The 20,109-nt window shown below is 39.0% G+C and overlaps 1 protein-coding gene across 5 annotated transcripts in view; it reads left to right on the forward strand.

Annotated features, from left to right (window-relative positions):
* Positions 1-16,000, forward strand: part of rapgef4a (Rap guanine nucleotide exchange factor 4a) — a 38,724-nt gene extending 22,724 nt beyond the window's left edge. For 4 of the 5 annotated variants that reach the window (XM_013272605.3, XM_013272608.3, XM_013272609.3 and 1 more), the window contains 25 exons: positions 220-270; positions 344-450; positions 1,959-2,080; positions 2,179-2,362; positions 2,442-2,526; positions 3,017-3,077; positions 3,214-3,290; positions 3,408-3,554; positions 4,509-4,624; positions 5,544-5,629; positions 6,000-6,078; positions 6,203-6,353; positions 7,235-7,323; positions 7,476-7,506; positions 7,598-7,676; positions 9,249-9,395; positions 12,511-12,608; positions 12,836-12,961; positions 13,098-13,276; positions 13,353-13,443; positions 13,529-13,579; positions 13,680-13,767; positions 13,886-13,950; positions 14,059-14,113; positions 15,341-16,000. In XM_013272605.3, the coding sequence (XP_013128059.1) occupies positions 220-270; positions 344-450; positions 1,959-2,080; positions 2,179-2,362; positions 2,442-2,526; positions 3,017-3,077; positions 3,214-3,290; positions 3,408-3,554; positions 4,509-4,624; positions 5,544-5,629; positions 6,000-6,078; positions 6,203-6,353; positions 7,235-7,323; positions 7,476-7,506; positions 7,598-7,676; positions 9,249-9,395; positions 12,511-12,608; positions 12,836-12,961; positions 13,098-13,276; positions 13,353-13,443; positions 13,529-13,579; positions 13,680-13,767; positions 13,886-13,950; positions 14,059-14,113; positions 15,341-15,468 (2,493 nt within the window). In that variant the 3' untranslated portion in view covers positions 15,469-16,000. The remainder of the gene's footprint in view (positions 1-219; positions 271-343; positions 451-1,958; positions 2,081-2,178; positions 2,363-2,441; positions 2,527-3,016; positions 3,078-3,213; positions 3,291-3,407; positions 3,555-4,508; positions 4,625-5,543; positions 5,630-5,999; positions 6,079-6,202; positions 6,354-7,234; positions 7,324-7,475; positions 7,507-7,597; positions 7,677-9,248; positions 9,396-12,510; positions 12,609-12,835; positions 12,962-13,097; positions 13,277-13,352; positions 13,444-13,528; positions 13,580-13,679; positions 13,768-13,885; positions 13,951-14,058; positions 14,114-15,340) is intronic. The other variant, XM_013272607.3, reaches the window with a different exon arrangement.
* The last annotated feature ends 4,109 nt before the right edge of the window (positions 16,001-20,109 follow it).

The following is a 20,109-nucleotide window of genomic DNA, read 5'->3' on the forward strand; positions in this document are numbered from 1 at the left end:
TGACCCCACAGTGAGAGGAAAAACATCAGACTGGACTTGTCTCTCTGACACATTGTTTCTTCCCTGATGTCTTTTATTGCAAATTACTGGACTTTTTTGTTCTTCGGCGAACCCTCAGTGATGCCATCAGTAGATCCTGAGTTTTAGTGTCATGCATGAGACATTTTATTTCACCTCCTCTCATTTTTTTTAATTTTTATGTTTCACTTTATTTTGCAGAAGTCATTCATTGAAAGTCCAGCCAAACCCCACCCTAAATGCTTTTCTCAGGTAGTAAACACAATCACTGCACTCAGTCAGACTCCACAGTGTGCTGAGATTTAACTGAAATTCTACCGGGCAGGTCCCCTCCGAGAAGATCCTCCGTGCAGGGCAGATTCTCCGGAACGCCATCCTCTGCAGGGCGCCTCACATGATCAGAGACAGGAAGTACCATTTGAAGACGTACAGGTTAGTTCAATAAAGAGAGATCGTTAGACAGAAATGAACATGATTTATTGATGCAGAAAATTTAGATAGAGGTATTTGGTGGTTAGACTTCAACACAAGCCCAGCGGTGATAGGGAATAGAGCAGGACCCCCCGCAGTCTAGATGGTGGTGGTGGACATGAAGAACGGAGCCTGAGTGATGAGAGGCGTGATGTGGAGGAACTGGGTTGATTTAAAGTACGCAGTGTGAATTAGCCTGAAGAAGGCCGGGAGAAAGATGATTGGACTAGACCAGTGATGTCACAAACAGCTTGACAACATGGGAAAGTGGAAGTGATGTGAAGCTTAGATTTAGCTGGCAACACCTGGGAACAGAAAGATGTGAGACCCCTTATTGAACTTATGCATAAGCTTCATTTGGCACCCTTTTCTTTTTAATGGAAACACTCAAGCAAAGTGTATTTATTATTTTTTTTTCTATTTTTATCACTCTGTAAAAGCAACAAAAGCAGTTGAAGAACATTAAGGATTTATAAGAGTATCCAACATCAAAAACTGGGATGTGTGGGATGAACTTTGGCCAATGTCAGATGGTTTAGTATGGTGTTGTGCCTGAGTAGAGCTGACAGCTATTGGACTGAGGAGCTTCACCAGGTAATGTCCAGAAAAGATCAGGGTTGTTGTGCAGGTGTGAAAACACTTTATGGTAGAATCTCGAAACTCTAATCTGCATTGTAACCAGAGGGGCACAGATGAAAACCCAGCCAGTGGGTGGCCATGGGTTCTCGCCGGGTACTCGAGCTTCCTCCCACAGTCCCACAGTTATTTTGGTGATACTAAATAGCCCATAGGTGGGAGAGTGAGTGTGAATAGTTGTTTTTCTCTCTGTGTTAGCCCCATGATAGACTGCCAACCTGCCTCTCCCCTCAGTAACAGCTAGGATAGGCTCCACCACATGTTCTGGAGCTTATTTTGGACTGACAGGTACAAAAAGGGCAGTAAACACACTTTTTGCTTCTACTGCTTCAGAGTAAATGGCAGCCAGGTAGATTTATCCGGTGAAAATAGAGGAGCATTAAACATTAAAAGAACCAGATATATCTCTTCAAAGCTAAAAGGTGAGTAAATATCATTAGTGGATTCAAAGAAATGATAATGTTGCACTGTGTTTGCCTGATGTGTAAATGTAAAGGTTCACCACGTCCTAGTTTTGCATTTATAGTTTGTTGTCAATCATCAGTTATATTTATTTTAATAAATCTTCATAATTTGGCTTGTTATGAAGACATTAAATGTATTCACATAATATTCAATTTTATTTACCACATCTTTCAGTACAAGCTGTAGACAGCAGCTGAATATAAAAGCTCTTTTATAGCAAAGCCCTGTTTGCACTTCAAGAGAATAAAATATAAGAGCACAAAATCATGAAAAAGGAAATCAGTTCATAAAACACAGAACAAACAGAAAATCAAAGTGATCTTTCGTACAGGCTTGCAGGAGCTCATATAGGCATCTGTCTTTCCTAGGCGGTGTTGTGTGGGGACAGAACTGGTTGACTGGCAATTGCAGCAGAGCTCATGCGTCCACTCTCGCGTTCAGGCTGTAGGCATGTGGCAGGTGCTGCTGGAAGAAGGTGTTCTCAACCACGGTGAGGCTCTCCGTGATGTTTGTCTGCACATGTGCAGCGTGCGATCCAGTGATTTTAAATTGAATGCCCGCTGTCTGTGCTGTGTTTCTGTGATGCAGTGGACCAGGAGCTGAGCTTCCAGGACAAGTACCTTTTTTACCGCTTTCTGGACGATGAACAGGAGGATGCCAGTTTCCCCACTGAAGACGAAAGAAGGGAGAGCCAAGAGGAGCTACAGGATACCTTGCTGCTTCTCTCGCAGATCGGGCCTGATGCCCATCTGAGGATGATCCTGAGGAAACCGTAAGAATCTGAAGCAGAAATCAGTAAAGGAATAAAAAGGGTGATTGTTTCATGACTTCTTTCATCTTCTGTCTTTTAGTCCATCTGAAAGGACAGCAGATGATTTGGAGATCATTTATGAGGAGTTGCTTCATATTAAGGCCTTGTCACACCTCTCCACCACTGTGAGTACAGTTTACCTGCATTATGTGACCATATTATTCCTTCTCTTAATACACAGATTGAAATTACGTCTTTCTCCTGGTGAAAAACATCATATTTGGCTCATTAGACCTTTTGTGAAGAAAAATTATGCAAACATGAAAACTTGCTTTATCTATTAAACACTTACTCACTGATCCTGTCCAAGAACACTTTGACATACACGCCGGATAAGCAAGGCAACGAATATGTAGCGCATAGCTTCGGGGGGGATTATTCTACAACTAAAATCATCCATTTGTCTTGCTGCTCGGATTCAGTCTAACCAAAAAACAAGATATGTGATGTGAGGACTGCTGTGCGTTTCACTCACATTCAGTTTTAAAGGAATCTTTTAAACACCTGTGCTGCATTGACTAGCAGGAATATTAAGCTTTGCACACATACAGCATGCCTTTACTGTTATTTTGGCTGCTTTCTGTTAATGTTGATCCTCCTGATCTGCTTGTGCAGGTAAAGAGAGAGCTGGCTGGTGTGCTGATCTTTGAGTCCCATGCAAAGGCAGGAACAGTATGTAAGTAATCTGATAAAATGAGTAATGTGTAATAGATGGATTGTTAATGCTGATTAATGATTGAATTTGCTCAGCACACAATCAGTATTAATTCAACAAGGACAGCCTATATGAAATCAAATCTTCTCTCCCTTAGTGTTCAATCAGGGCGAGGAGGGCACATCCTGGTACATCATTTTAAAGGGCTCAGTCAATGTTGTCATCTATGGAAAAGTAGGTATTTTTCCCCATGAAATCATGTGACTTCTAGAGACATCAAACTGATTATACTGCTCTGACCGGGACGTTGATTCGTCACCCAGTAACTGATCAGTATGCTGTCCTGGACAGGGTGTTGTTTGCACTCTTCATGAAGGAGACGACTTTGGGAAGCTGGCTCTTGTCAACGACGCCCCCCGTGCCGCCTCCATTGTCCTGCGAGAGGACAACTGTCATTTCCTTAGAGTCGACAAGGAGGACTTTAACAGGATTTTGAGGGTTAGTGTCTGTTTAAAGCCGTCTTATTAACAATGAAAAAGCACCAACACCCTCTGTTGGCAAAAATGTAGTAATGCATCCATAAAAGTTATTTAATGCATCTTTTGTGATTGTATTCCAGTCCCTTGCACCCACTAGCTCAATCATCCCACTAAATATGAAATATGTTGATAATGACCTCTTTTACTGATTTGAGGTTAATTAGGTGTGGATGTAAACTTGCGTTGTGGAAGCTAACATCTGGGAGCTCTGACACCGTCATAGATTTCCTGCTTGAAATAGAATATAGGAGATTTTTTTTTAGATTAACTACGTAGTGATGGTCCAGCAGATCTAAATGTGTTGAAATTACACATGTAGTGACTGATTTTCCAACCATCTGATAATGCTGTAGTAGTGTTGGAAAACTGAGTGACATCACATGTTTTTATAACAATTTTTATTAAAGTGGTTAAACATGTATGATTGATTTGCAGAATATCATATTTAGGCTGCATTTGCTTCTTTGGACCACATTAAATGTATTAAACATGCTATTAAAAATGCTTATACACAACCAATTAAAAAAAATTGTACTGAAATTTAGCCAGAAATACAGTATCTGTTATTATAGATAGTTATGCATGCTTATTGCATGGGTCAAAATAGTGCAATGATGGTTCTGTATATGAAATAAATAAAATAGGGAATGGATAGTAAGAATAATAATAAGAAAAAAAATTAATTAAAAAGCATATATTTATAGTAAAATATCCAAATATGTATAAAAATTTTCAGGTAGCTGCTTATGTACTGGCAAACACATTTCTACTGTTTAACACTGTTTAAATGTGACCTGTGGCAGGTGACCTGGGTCGATCAGGTCACATGACTTTATAAACTGAAACAACATTTTCATAGGTCAGTGGTCTGCATAGTAAATGCATTACTGTGTTTGTGTTTGTTTGTATGAAGGATGTGGAAGCCAACACTGTGCGATTGAAGGAGCACGGTCAGGACGTTCTGGTGTTAGAGAAGAGCCTCAGCAGCAGTCGAACATCTGTCCAGGGATCCTCTTCTTCCCATTACAAGTAAATGTGCCCACCACTAATGCATGTGTAATGCAGAGCTGCACTTTCTGGCACTTGTCTGTTAAACTTGTATCCTTAACTTTCTTCACGTTACAATATAAATTAAGTTGCTGCTTTTATTTAACAGCAAAGAAAAGTTGATACTTAAAAATATTTAAAATTGTTTCAGCCATCCTTTTTCTTTGAAGTAGTAAGTATGAACTTTTAAAAAATATATTTTGTCCAATCACACGGCTGTCCCAGGTTTCTGCAGGAGTGATACTTTCATGGTCACTTTTGAGTTTGTGATTACATTTGTGAACAATAGGAAAAATGCTGGACGCTAACAGTCAGTGTGACCAGCAGATAACATGCAGGCAGCACACACACAGCAATCCTGTGAGCTGCAGCCAACAAGCATTATCTTAATAGAGGCATCTGTCACTGCAGCACAGTTGCTAGAGAGACATATTAATGGTTATGATGGCCTTGCTCCTAGGGGGAAAAGAAGACCTGGCAAGTCACAATTACTTGTTCAGGGTCGCCCTCTAATCAACTCCACTCCTCAAACGTAAGAGTGTCAAGACTGTGTTCTCCCCCATGAGTGGGGAAGACACGGCGTTGCTTGTGTAGCTCCCTCTTGCCACGCTGTTATCAAGTAATGAAAACAACCGAGGCTGGATTGTGTTGATTCTCCTTCACGTAGAAGATGCCCCCTCATTTTTCTTTTCTCCCCTCGGCTTTTCTCGTGGCACTTAGCCCAGACTCCCCTTCATCTTCAGCTGGCCAAGAACACTGATTGTAAATAGGATTGTTATCAAATGAAGCAATCACAGACACACGTTGAAGGAACAGTCGAGGGCCATAGCTGTGTCATCAAGCATTAAGAGCCAGTGTTTCTTGATTAGTGAAGGGTGTGTTTTATTCTGTTTTCCTGCAGATACAACGTAATGTCTGGGACGCCGGAGAAGATTTTGGAGCACCTCCTTGAAATGATGCGATTGGATTCTCAATTCACAGAGTCAGGTACTGCTCACCATGACACATCCCATGTGTTGAATTAGTGCCATCTAACACGGCCTGTCGATACGACGATCATTTATTGTGGAGAGTTTTCACCTATGCAATATTCTCCTCCGCCCTCGTCAGCTCTGTTTCTCTCCTCTGTCCTCTGCCGACTGTTCTGCACTGACCCGTTTGTTCTTGCCTATAATTAGCCACACATCACAGGGCTGATCTAATTACTCTCGCTTGCGTGGATACATATGGTTTTCATTCGTCGGCAGAGGTGACACAGACGGGGCCACGAGGATCAAGGCCCGATGCCACTCTTTGATGCTCTCTTTCACCGGCTACACAGGTGTTTGACATAAGCGTCTTTCTTTTTTTGTTACAGACTCAGCCTTAGATGACTTTGTGCTCATGCACTGTGTCTTCATACCCAACAGTCAGCTGTGTCCGGTGTTGATGTCCCAATATCCTTTCAGCATTATGTTCCCTAATGTTTTTAAATGTTCTTTACCACTCCTGTGAACCTGAAAAAATAGAGCTCACTGCTTTGCTGCAGCTACATTGTTTTAATCTTTAACTGCTGTGCAGCTACCATGCCCAGGCCTCGCAGGGATCTGAACAGGAGAAGCTGGACTACACGCTTAACAACAAGCGCAGGGTGATCCGGCTGGTGATGCACTGGGCTGCTGTACATGGGGATCACCTGCAGGAAGAGGATGTCTCAGTGGTCTTTCTGGAGGTCAGCCTAAACTTATTTAAGGTTGTTCTAACCGCTGATATAGGTATAGAATAGTCACAACAGCAGAACCGTCTGCAGCTCTGACCAAGACCTGTTCCAGTGTTTCAGATGTGTTCCTAATCAGTTTGGAAAGTTGGGAATTTGGAGTGTAGGTTTGTGATTTTTTTTGAGCCATTCGTGGGCAGTTTATTGAAGTGGGATCATCTTGCTGAGGTAAAATGCTGCTGTTAGGACGTGCCATGGAGAGATATGTGAGTGAAAGACCTAATGTTTTCCAGCAGAAAGAGTTGTAAGAGATGATCAGTGTTATCCATTTCACCTCTCAGTTAATACTGAGAATGTTGTGGCAAATCAATATGCTTTACTTAAAAACAATTAATTGTTCATAATCCTCTTAGATTCTTTGATTCTTGATAATGATAAGATTTTGAAATATTTTAATAAAGCGAAAGCTCCACACCACTAACCATAACTAATAAATTGATAGAAAATCAGATGTATGTGTGAGTGCCACTCTTTTGTTTCATGGCTGATATTAATTATTTACAACTGTAAACACATACCTTTACAGTTATCCAAGGTGTTTGCACCTTCTGCTAAGTTTAATTGCACTCTCTCCTCACTATAAATAAACAGACACATGTCAGAAAATCAAAATCACTGAATCTGCAATTTTAAATGTGCATTTATTATAGATGTGAGCATTAGAATAAAAAAACTCTTATTAAATGAAAGGAATTATGATTCTCGATGATATGCTAACTTAATGTGATGTGGTGCTTGAGAAAAACTCAAGAAAAACTTTGTAAAAGTATGTTAAAATGAGTTTTAATTAGTTCTTCTGAATCATTGTTTCGCTCAGAGCTTGCTGTGTTTTGCAGGAGTTTTTCATGGCAGTATCTAATGATGCCAAAGCCTTTCCAGCCCTCAGGGATCAACTAACAGAACTGGAAAGAATTGTAAAACGCAAGTAAGTCGGCGCCTTGTTTTTTTGTTTTTAGGTTTTGATATGGGTGAAAGGTGCTGTATGTGGTTAGTGCTGAGAATTTAAAGGAGCAATGTCCTTTAGATAACGTTCAAACTTAACTAAAGATTCATTAATTGTTTTTTTTTATTCTTCAGTGCTGAAGATGCCAGATCCTCACAGAAAAAGGTATAAGACCGACTCTTTTGGTTCCAAATTAAAGTTCGTGTTTTTTCAAATGTCTGTGAACCTAAACTGTGAACCTAAAATTCCCACACAGCACAAAGTCCTGCTGCGGCATTTCAGTATGGGAGAGGAGAAGCTTCAGAAACGTCAGCCCATCAGGAGTAACGATGAAAGTGAGTTGTGGAGGAGCATCCACTTTCCGGTGATCATAAACATAGATAGCTGGGCTGCTGTCTGTCACATTCAGCCATCTATTTCAAACTCTTTATCATGCAGTGATAGCGATAGTCAATATTTTGCAACACCCTGACGTTCGCTACTCATAAAGGATGTTTTCTGTTAAAGTATGATGATTTGGTACCGCTTGTTCTTCAGGTCATCTCTCCAATCTCCAAAAGACACACTGAAAATTGTTGTTCTTAGTTTGTTTTTTGTTCTTTGTACTGATTTAAATAATTTGTTTAGGGGCAGCTCAGTGGTGCAGTGATTAGCGCTGTCACCTTGCTCAGCTGGAGCCTTTCTGTGCAGAATATGCATGTGTGGGTGCTCCAGTTTCCTCCCACAGTCCAAAGAGATGCTTGTTAGGTTAATTGGTGATTTTAAATTGGTTGTACATGAGGATGCGAGAGGTTGTGGGTGTCTCTCTCTCTATCTCTGTGGTAGCTGTGCTAATTTGGATAAATGTTTTGGTCTCTTTAAGGCCATTTAGTGATTACAACATGCAGAGTTTTCCAGGTAAAGAGTGTTTGTCAGACGTAGCAGTAAATTTTTCTTTGCCTTTCAGATATTTTGTGTAGAATTAAACATGGCAGTTTCAGTCTTTCACTTTTCACAATCACATGGAGAAAGGAGCAGTTTGTGGCAGTGAAAGATTAAAAATTACAAATGATTACTTGGTTGCATTGGTTAGGCTGATGATGTTACTAATGTCCCTCAATTGGCTGCAAAATCATAGATGGAAAATTCTATCATACTAACTGATGCTTATGTGAAGTTATGTGTCCCAGCATGCAGCCATGACTTAAACGTGGTGGAACTCTTGTAATTTGTCCACTTTAATGCAACACAGTAAATATTTGCATGCCTGTAATCTAGAAGATGCATTTGATAGTCATGTTGAGTGGGCCTCTCCTACCTTCTGGGCACTGAGCCATCGCCCGGGCTTCCCCTTCAAAAGTTATGCCTTTGGCTAATACATATAAATGAGTATATTTTCTCCCCCTGACTTATTTTACTACCAAAACAGTATGCACAGAAAAATGTAAAGTACTGACACATTTATGGAAGATATTTTTTCTTCCTGCCACATTTCTTATCTCCTGACACTTGCACATTAATCTGACTAGTACATGCCCATTCTAAAGTTCTGTTTGCGATGCCCATGCTGTTGGCTAACTCATACACTCAATCAAGTGAAAAAATTAGAGGTGGTAGATTTTTATATGTAAAAAAACTGGATTAAAAAAAAAAGTGTTACATTATGTTTGCTACATAATGGGGTCATAACATGTGGCATAGATAAGAGCCTTCAGGGGCCTAAGATGTACCGCTGCTGCTGAACTGCTGATGGTCTAAAAGGAGTTTGCATGCAATAAGACAAACAAATACACACCTACACACAGAGATAAAACTAGAGATCTAGAGTATTACATTGACATCTTGCCTTTACCTCTTCCTTGCTAGTTTACCATGCCATCATTCCTTCTTGTTTACAGTCTTATTTTTCTTCTGATTCATTCCTTCAGTCCTGTTCAAAGTCTACTGCTGTGACCACACCTACACCACAATCCGGGTCCCTGTAGCCGCTTCAGTCAGGGAGGTCATCGGTGCTGTGGCTGACAAGCTGGGGTCAGCGGAGGACCTGCTCCTGGTCAGCCTCAGTTCAGCAGGAGGTGAGAGCAACGGCAGTTACTTGTCAAATGATTGGAGATGACAAACAGTAGAACTAAAGCCGGGTGGTGTATTAAGTCTTTCTGGATGATGTGCGACCTTTTGCTGTGAGTTTGGGGACGGTAATAGGCTGCTTTAGTAGGTGCTAAAGAATGGCCTGTAAGTGGCTCAAGAAATAACCTGAGCTCAGTTTTCCTCATTACATTCAGCAGAAAGCTGTTGGTTCTAGTGGCTGCTCTTTACTGTACTGATATTTGTGTTTGCCAGAAAGTATTAATGCAGCTCTGCCTTCCTCTGTACTTGACCTGGACTTTCCTTACCAGTGGCAAGTCAACAAAGCTGAGGCTGCTCTTATTTGGAGTGGATTATCACAAGGCTCATAAAGAGCATCCAGAAAGTTTTCTGGATCCTAAAATTGATAGTCACAAATGTACACATAGTTATCCACAATGAAAAAGCAAAGCAGGTTTTGAAGTTGTTGATCTCTGGTGCCTGTGCAACTGTGTCGAATCCACTGATAATAAAGTAAAGATACAAAAGGACTTACAACTGCATTAGAATGAAAAATAAAACTATGAGGTAGAGAGAGATGTCGTCGAGGAACAGATCCAGCAAAGGACACAAGAAAAATTCTGCTGCATTGAAAGTATCCATGAGTGCAACATCCTCTATTATTCCTAAATGCTGGATTAAAAAAAATAATTCCGAACAATGTGTGGATGAAACTAGGCATCATGTCATTAATACCATCTCTGCAGTCAAAAACAGTGCTGTGGGTTTGTTTTCCTGCAGAGCATTGAGACTGGTCGGCATCAAGTAAACTTTTTTCCAGGCTACTCAGGCTGGTAAAAGAACAATATCAAAGAAATACAAAAGCTCCTTTGGTCTCATTTATAAACTGTGCCTGCTAAAAAATTCTCTTCCCCACGCATAAAATTATATTTATGAAGGATGAATTTTGGAATAAATCAGACTTTTTTGAAGGTGAGCCAAGATTTTAAAAAACATGACAGGACTTATCATAAAAGAAAACAGACTATTCCTAGCAAACCTACCTATATTAAAATGAACTATTTATTATTCACAAACCTCACTGCAAATGTACTATCTAATTGTATCAGCCCTTTCATTAATATTAATAATATTTGTAGCCAGTGTTGGTGCTAAAATCACTGGAGCCTTGCATAATGATCTGCTTTTTCTCTCTGAACCGATGTGCTTTTGTGCTTCTTTTTGTTTGTAGTCTGTTTATTTTTACCTCTGCCAGAGTCCTTTGGTATGAACTTTACAGCTCAACCTGCATTACTTTTTTATTCTTCAGTAGCCTTTCTTCTCTTTCTTAGTTCAGTACTGAGACCAAAGACACCTTTTTTTGTTTTGTTTTCGCCGCGTCTCTGGTTAGGCAAAATGCACATCTTCCCTTGTTTAGTAAATGGATGAAGATGAGAAAAAAATAAGAGGTACATGTGGTAAATTTTAGGTTGACGCTTATAAAAGTCTTTGCGTTAGAGCAGCTTCATAAATCTAATGAAAAGAATGTGTATGCACTTTTCGTCCTTTGTGCATACACAAAGTTGTAGTCATGAGTTTGAATGATTATTGTGCATCTGATCTGTAAACTTAAACCCAACAGTGCATCTGGTGAGACCTAAAAGCAGCACTAATGATCTACAATCAGGCTGGTTGAGTTTGAATATTTCTGCCAAGAAAAATCTGGGCATGACTTTCAAAGAAAGACAGCCAGGTTTATGGGATCAGGTTTGTTAAGTTTGTAGGAACATGTCTGCAGGCTATTGCTGCTGCCAGAGTGTTTAAAGGTGTTTTAACCAACTAAGCTAGCAAGTATGATGTTAGTCTCTTATTGGTAATGCATTTGGATAACACTTCATGAAATATTGTGTCTAGATATATAAAAACAAATAAATAAATAAGCATAATTTATCTGAATTTCAGGACCAGGAGCACACCTCATACATGCACCTTCCGGTTCTTTGTCTATTTGTAATATAGAGAGGGCCGGTACTACAAGCTGTTCTCGTTTCCATGCTTCACGCTCTCTCCCTTTTTCAGTTCATTCACCTCTCATAAGAACCTGCTTACAGTCCTGTCTGAGGCCTTTCCCAAACCGCAGCCTCAATTCATGCTCATGCCATCTGTTCCCAAAGTTTCAAAGCGTGACTTCAATGCAAATTAGTAGTGCCAATTTGCAACAATAGTTACACTGTAAGGTAAAGCCCCTAGAATATTAGAAAGAAGACCGCTACTATGAGCAAGTGTTTGGTAACAGTGGGAAAGAAAAATATCCTTTTAACAGCAAGAGACCTCTAGCAGATGCAGCCTCAGGGAGGGGCAGCCATCTATTATGACCAGGTGAGGGTGAGAGGAAAAAGAGGAGAGGGATTCAGGAAGAATGGACACTAGAACACAGCCATAATTTAATAATTACTAATGTTGGCTTGGACCTTTAAATGAAATTGTGGTCTATAAACATATGCAAAGTAGTGCATGAAAAAGAAATCCTCAGTGCATCATGCAAAGTCCACAGCAGTCTAACCCTATTGCACTTTAACTAAAGGATGGTCAAGGGTCCAAATGTATGCAGTGTTTTCTAATAGTATTTTGTAGTATGTTATGTTATCAAATACACTACAGCAAAACTAAGGCTTTAATCACCTAGATATTTTTTTTTTTTTTAAAAGCATATGCAGACAAAGACAGGTTATTGTGGTTGTTTGATACTACACACAGCAGCAAATATCTAATGTCAGCATGGTAACATGTTTGCACAGAAAATACTATTTGATTTCTGTAGTTTATACATGCCAGTTAATTCTGATGGTATTAATTCTTTCATTATTTAGACAAATGTTTAAAAAAGAATTGGAGGAAATGTTTTGGGATCACATAAGGTGTGGAAAATGTCAAGAAAATCTCATCCTCATGCTAAAAGTAGAAAAAGGTAACAACTAAATAGGGCACTGGGCACCTGCATGCCTATTCTAAAACCTTTTGGCCATCTAATGGTTATTATTTTTGAGTCTGAGTGAAAACGCTAGACAAATGGATGTTTTCCATTCATTTTTTTAACCTTTGTGTGTTATGGTCTTCCTTTTACAGAGAAAACCATCTTTAAGCCCAATGATGTGTCGGTGTTCTCCACACTCAGCATTAATGGACGGCTGTTTGTGTGTCGGAGGGACCAGTTGGACTCTTTGGTGTGTTTCAAATTACATTTACGTGAGCAACTCCCATATTAACATGCAGATCAGCTGCAGCTCCAACCCCAGCTGTACACTATATCAATATCACCCAACACGTCATGTTTATGAACTCTCCTACACTCCCAACCAGTTGGCATCAAATTGATAGAAATGACAGTAGTTACCTAATTCAGTTTTCAGTCTCTGTTTTATAAATGTAATGTGTTTTTCATGCTTTGCAGACCCCTTTACCTGAGCAGGAGGGTCCCTCTACAGGATCACTGGCCAGCTTTGAGTTAATGAGCTCTAAGGACGTGGCTTACCACATGACTTCCTATGACTGGGAACTTTTCCACTGTGTGCATGAGGTATTCAACAGCAACTGAGTCTGATTAGAAGAGCTAATCTTTCTTTTACTTCTTTTATTTATTGACATGAAATATTCAGTTACTTTACTTGCTTATTTTACATGACAATCAGTTGTTTTTCTTCTGCATCTTGCAGCTTGAACTCATCTATCACACATTTGGGAGACAATATGTGAAGAAAACCACTGTGAACCTGGACCTGTTCCTGAGGAGGTTCAATGAAATTCAGTTTTGGGTGATCACTGAGATGTGTTTGTGTCCTCAGCTGAGCAAGCGAGTACAGCTCCTTAAGAAGTTTATCAAGATTGCTGCCCAGTATGTGGATTTCTTGTTATAGTTCAGTTTGTAGTTTGGTTTATTTGTCACACTAATTTCATGTTTCCTGTTAAAGCTGCAAGGAGTACAGAAATCTGAATGCCTTCTTTGCTATCATCATGGGCCTAAGTAACCCAGCTGTTTGCAGACTGAGTCAGACCTGGGAGGTGTGTATTTGTGCATTGTCTGTCTTTGGAAAACTATTAATTACTTAACTGCAAGCAAACTTTTGTCTGGTGTTTTTGTTCGCAGAAACTTCCCAGTAAATTCAAGAAATTTTATGTGGAATTTGAAAACTTGATGGTAAGCTCCAGTCAAAATTTAAGATGAGCCACCTGATCAGAGTAAAATATGAGGTTAGTGTCCAGACTGTGATTGATCCACAGCATGACTGTCTCCACAGGATCCGTCCAGGAACCACAGGGCGTACCGGCTAACAGTAGCCAAACTGGAACCTCCCATCATTCCTTTCATGCCGCTGCTGATCAAAGGTTAGGCCAATTTATTGGATGACAGTTTATCATTTTGGCCTGTAGACCACAATTGTTTCCCTGCTGAATTGCTTCAACAGCTTTAACACTTTCCAATTGGTCCTTTTGTTTTTTCTAGACATGACATTTACTCATGAGGGCAACAAAACATTTATCGACAGTTTGGTCAATTTTGAGAAAATGGTGAGGCTCTGCTGTGCAGATTATTGTCCATGAGTTGGTGTGAATCTTTTTTGTTCTTCTCAGCTAATTGGCGATATTTGTTGCTGATCATTGCTTTTTGTCTTGCAGCGGATGATAGCTAACACGGTGAAAATAGTGAGATACTGTAGAAGCCAGAGATTCAGTAAGTTGTTGTTGTTGTTGTTTTTTAAATGTACTAATTTCACAGATGTCACACTTAATACAGTGGTCCCTTGCTATAACGCGGTTCACCTTTCGTGGCCTCGCTGTTTCTCAGATTTTCTTGGGTGCAATTTTCCATTTTTTTTTTATTTATTTATTTTTTTTCTTACAGCGTCCTGATTGGCTGTAGACCATTGTCAGTCAATCTCGTGCCGTGTCTCCTGTACAGTACAGAATGCGTTCAGCTTGTCAAATTTACATAAATGTTCAATCGCTAGAAGTGTGACTCTGATGTGCTGTACTGTATGTTTGTAAGTTTTCTCCCCAACAAACATAACAATGTCGATGAAACGTTTTGCACTGTCAAAGGAACCTGGGGGTGCCTTTGGTTTTATTCTTTAATGACTTATTTTTCCAAGAAGGTTTGAACTTTGAGATTGTTTAAACAACAGAGAAAAGTGTGAAAATGTTCATGCCTGTCTGAGAAAAGTGTATAAAGTGTGTAGTCAGGGGTTTTACAGCCTTAAAACATCTATAATAATTGTAAAAAATAAAGTTACTTGGCAGATTTCACCTATCGCGGGTTATTTTTGGAACGTAACTCCCGCGATAAACGAGGGACCACTGTACAACAAAAGGACACTTGATAAAATTAAACATAAAAAAATAAATAAACAAAATATATCTTGGAAGCACAATATCAAAAAACTGTATGATGAAGAAACAACAATAAAAGACTTTATGTCCTGTTAATTTGATGTCTATTAGATACATCTTAGAATAAACCTGTAAGCTGGAATAGAGCTAATAGAAGAGGCCATGCTCCAAGAAAGCACATTGGGAGAAATTCTGACAATGCAACTAGCTTCCCATAATTTTAATTTCTTATTTCCAAAATAAAAAATAATATTCTCACAATGAGTTGAGAAAAGTATCCATTTTGACTGACTGACAGCAAGCTGTGATATTGATCTTTTGAAGTTTAATTGGAGTATAATATTGGTATCTCTGAACCTTTAACATCTATATTTGATCATTTATCCAGCTGTTTCCCATTAATCCCTTCATATTGATTGCCCATACAGCTTAGATGAACTCAATCAGCAGAAATATTTTTTTAAAAAAAGCACAAATATTTTAGGTTCCTGCCTGATTTTGCTATATGATGAACTTACAAATTTTTCTTGCATTTTTTTCCTGACACTGCCCATCTTTTCAATGAAATCAGGTCCAGAGTCACCACTGCCAAGCAAGAACCACCCTGACGTCTGGACTTATATTCGTCAGCTTAACGTGATCGATAACCAAAGGATGCTTACTCAGCTCTCTCATGGACTTGAGCCCCGCAGGTCTTGAAATCCACTCAGGGACAGAAACATTACACGAAGACGCTACTCCATGACGTGATGTGCGCTCGCTTGGGATGAGTTTACTTAGTACAGGATTGAGGACCCGATGTTGTATCAGAAAATGAGATATTGTTTCAGAAGCCTGCCTTGTTAAGCTTTTTCTTACAGTAATTTGTGATATTTTAGCAGTAATTGTTGGCAGGTGACGTACCTCCTCGTATCATTGTCGTGCAGATATCACAACAAACTGTGTAAGATTTTAGATGTAAACGCTATATGATGCTGACGCTTACAGGTCTCAATATTCCTGATATTCAGTTGTTTCGTATATTTTGTATCAGACAATATTTATACATATTTAAGTTTTTAAGACTCTTGTGTTGTAAATTGTATACAGATATTTATTTTGACAAGCATGCAGAGGATTATGATTGTTTTACTTTTTATTCATGTGAGCACATTTCTCTTTAAAGCCTGAGATATCATAAGTGTCTGAAAACCTTTTTGTGCGCTCTAAATAATAAAAACTTTTAGATGTATTTGTTCAACTTTATATTTATTACTTTATAAAGACAGTTTGAACAGTATACTGTCAGTGTATAAGATGGAAATCAACCAAGACAACTCATGAAACATTTGCTTACATCTTATTGAATTAGAGCACTAAACCTCAGAGCAGCAGCAGCAGCAACAGCAGCAGAACAGGTCAGCTGATCACAGTATGTACATTATGAAAATCTACTGGAACACACAATAGAAAAGACTGTGAGCTGTGATTATTTTCATCCCGATTATCATCCCGACTGTACTCATTTTCCTGTTTCGATGTGGAAGCAAAGTCACCCTCTACAATGTAGGCAACTATTTTTTAAAGATTCTCCTTCTTTTTCTCCGCTCATGTTCTACATAAGTGATTCAATTCATTAGAAGTAAAATTTAGAGTGAAATAAAATTTGGATTCCCATGCATTAATATAATTTTATTCTATTAATATAGCACAACGTTCTGTTCGCTTTGCACAAAAGTAGCTGATAGAAATGTCCTCTAAAAAGCTACTTTTTACATCCTTACTTAGAATACATTTCAAAGCCAGTACTTTTTCCACTTTTACTTGAGTAAAGAAGTGAAATCAATACTTTTAACTAGTATTTTTTTTAACAAAAATGTCTGTACTTCTACTTAAGTACGAATGTCTGTAATTTTGCCACCTCTACTTGACACTAGCCTATGAATCATTTAAGCATAAAACTCATTCAAGCATAAGTCAAGGGATGAATCACCGTTGTATCTACATAACAGACAAATAAGCAACGAACAATTTTTAAGTTGTATCTTTAGGAACTTTGTTACTAGCAGCCTGCCACAAAACTTGTTCCCAAATCAATCTGTTGGACCTACAAAAATAATAAACATAGCACAGTCTGAAAAACAAAATTGTGTTTTTGCACCAACGAGGTGATTCTCAAACAGCTGTTAGCTAAAAACTTATCTTGACATGCTATGTAAAAAAATATTGAGGAAAATGGATTAGGACTAAAGAAGTGGGAGACCCACAAACTATCTATAGTATTTGAAAGTCATGACCTTAAGAAACAAGGGGAAAAAAAGAAAAAAGACCTGACAGGACCTGAGACATGCATCTGGCTCTTCAGCTGTTCCATCAACATGCCTGGAGAACTATGGCTGCTCATTAAAGCCTCATTAGAAATGATCTCAGTGGAAAGGTGGCTGTCAAGGAGTCATTCTTAAGAAAGTGAAACATGGAGAAAAGGCTGAGTATGCCAAATTACAGAAGAATCGTACTGAAAAAAATCTGTGGCAACAAGTCTTATGGAGTAATGAATCCAACTATGGAGGAGGTCAGGAGAGTGGTGCGTGCTGTGAGTGTCTGCAGCCATTTGTAAAACATGGTGGAAGCGCTGCAATAATTTCTAGCTTCATTTCAGCCAGTGGTGTTGGACCTCTTGTCAAAAATAATGGAAATATGAACACAAATGTACCATCAGAGTTTGATCCACCATGCAATACCATCTGGACACTTCTGATTGGCTTCATTTTTCAGCATGACAATCATCCCAAAAGGCCTATGCAGTAAAAAAACAAAACAAGATCCAAAAGAGACACGGATAACAAAACAACGGAGTATTATCACTCATGGATTGGCCTCCCCAGACCCTGAACCTCAACATCACTGAAGCAACATGGAGAACAGAACAAAAGTCAGCCAAAGAAGAGCTTTGAATGGGCGTCAAGAAGTGTCCATATTCCCAAAGACTACCTAAAGAAATTACAAGATGTTTACCTAAGAGAGCTCAGGCTGTGTTGAAGAATAAAGGTGGTCATACCAGAGAGTGACTTTCAAGCTAATTTCAATGGTATAAAGAAATAAAACAAAAATATAAAGAAATGAGGAGTGGCAGACTGCTTTCTATCTTGTAAATCAGGTTCTGCTTTAAGAAATAGCAGTTTATTAGTGCTGCTGAACCTCTAGTGTAGATTTGTTTAGTTAAGCTGGTTTCATAAAGGATTTCTTCTGAAAGTTTACGCTGAAAATATTTGGGGCAGCAAGAAGGAATTAAATGTAAATTAATTCTTATCTCAGGTTTAGCTTTGAGTGATTTGGCGTGTCTGATCAAACATTAATCATCATCACTTCCATTCATTTCTAGAAGTGCATTAAACATTTTTATTGTTGACTTATACTGTTGACCTGTGAATTGTGTCAACAGTGAAGCAGATGGTTGCTTTATATTTTCCATTCGCCACTACATGAGGAAAGAATGAGTCACTGACAGCTTTTAAGTTTGCAGAAATGTATTGCCTAGATTTAATATGCGATGAAAAGAGAATCAGTGAATCTGATATCTCACAGTGTTTCTGACGTCACAGTGGAGATTGAAGAAGTACTCATATTCTTCCTCCTAAAGCAGGGGTGTCGAACTCCAGGCCTTGGGGGTGTCCTGCAACATTAGTTCTTGTGGAGTCAAAAGTAAATTGAAGTGAATGAAAAATTGTTTTATATAAATTGTACAATATTCTTAAATGCTTTATTAAGCTGAAAAATGCTGTTGAAGGGTTTTTGAGTGATATATTTCTATATTAGTTCATATAGATGGTACAGTACATTTGAATGATTCCTTTGCTTTACGTGGTCTTATTGATTAAGAAATCCACATTGTCGTGAGTTTACATGGATTAAATGAGTCGTTGGTGATCTTATTGATTTCCCACCAAGCTTCCTGAGTTGCTGAAATGATGAAGGTCTTACAGCAATTATGTTTTTTGATGGATTGGGACATGAGTATAGGTCTTTAATAGAGAGAAATCCACAGAATGACTTTTCGATTTCAAGTCAAGGATCTTGTTGCATATCTGAATATATCAATTTATTATGTCGCCATCACCAAAAGAGAAAAAAAAATCTAACAATCCAATGAAAAGATTTAACACTGCACACTGATCTAAGCTTTTGCACATTTACAAATACATCTGAGAACATCTGTGATGAACAACTGCATGCTGCAGCTAATCCAAGATAACATTATGCATAGATCACATATTAACAATTGTAGAATGTACCTCGTGGGCTTCACGGATACAAATGTCCCCAAATTTCTAGCAAATTTCCACTTTCCAGATTTCTGAGTCACAGCTTTGCACTGCGCTCACCTTTTTGCCTTCTATCAGTCGTCTTCACCTATAATAACAACCAAACCCCTCAAAAAAACCCACTTAAACAAAAAATCAGGAGAAAGTTGACAAATCTCAATTTTCTGTCGCCATGCTTCTAAACTATCACCCAGTGGAATGAATCTCAGCTAAAAAACAAACATCCATGCATTTTCTTAACCGTTTATCCCAGCTGTCATGGCACAAATGGCATCTTACGCAACAGACAGGTTGCCAGTCGATCACAGGGCTACCACACACTCTTGTACAGTTAACCTAACATGTATGTCTTTGGACTGTGGGTGGAAACTGATGCATCCAGAGATACCCCACCCAACCAAAGGGACAACCCCATTAAAAAAGGCCCCACCTAGGCTGACCAGGAGGTTTCATTTCAGAACCTGGTTGCTGTTAGAAGTCACACACCTCATCAACCCTTAACTTTCTTGACAGTGGCAATGCAGAAGTCTTTGGGTGTAGCCTGGGTTTAATTGCTAATTGTGTATACCTGACAAGGTGTTGACAAAGACATTTCTGAGATTGGATTTGGACTGTCAACGCCTTTTAGAGCGTTTAGAGTGGTCTCATCCAGATAATGTCTTTTTCAGGGAAAGCCTTCCATATTTCAGTGAGACAATGCTAAACTACACACTTTTATTACAACAGCATGGCTTCATATTAGAAGAGTGTGGTTGCTGAACTGGCCTACCAGACCTTTCTACAACTCTAAACATTTGGCATATGATGACATGAAAAGCACGACAAAGAAGACCCAGAACAATTAAGCAGCTAGAATCTTATATAAGGCAAGGACGGGACATTCTCTCATAAAAGTCCAGCTGATCGCTCTTTTCAGATGTTCATAGGCTATTGTCTTGATGCATGCTCAATCATCCAGGTAAGTAAATCCCAAAAGGTTGATTCTGATCATCTGGATGTAGTGTTTTCAATGGGAGAAAGGTTTCGTCACTCATCTAAG

This window comes from Oreochromis niloticus, linkage group LG16, assembly GCF_001858045.2.
Source record: "Oreochromis niloticus isolate F11D_XX linkage group LG16, O_niloticus_UMD_NMBU, whole genome shotgun sequence".
Classification (NCBI taxonomy): Eukaryota; Metazoa; Chordata; class Actinopteri; order Cichliformes; family Cichlidae; genus Oreochromis; species Oreochromis niloticus.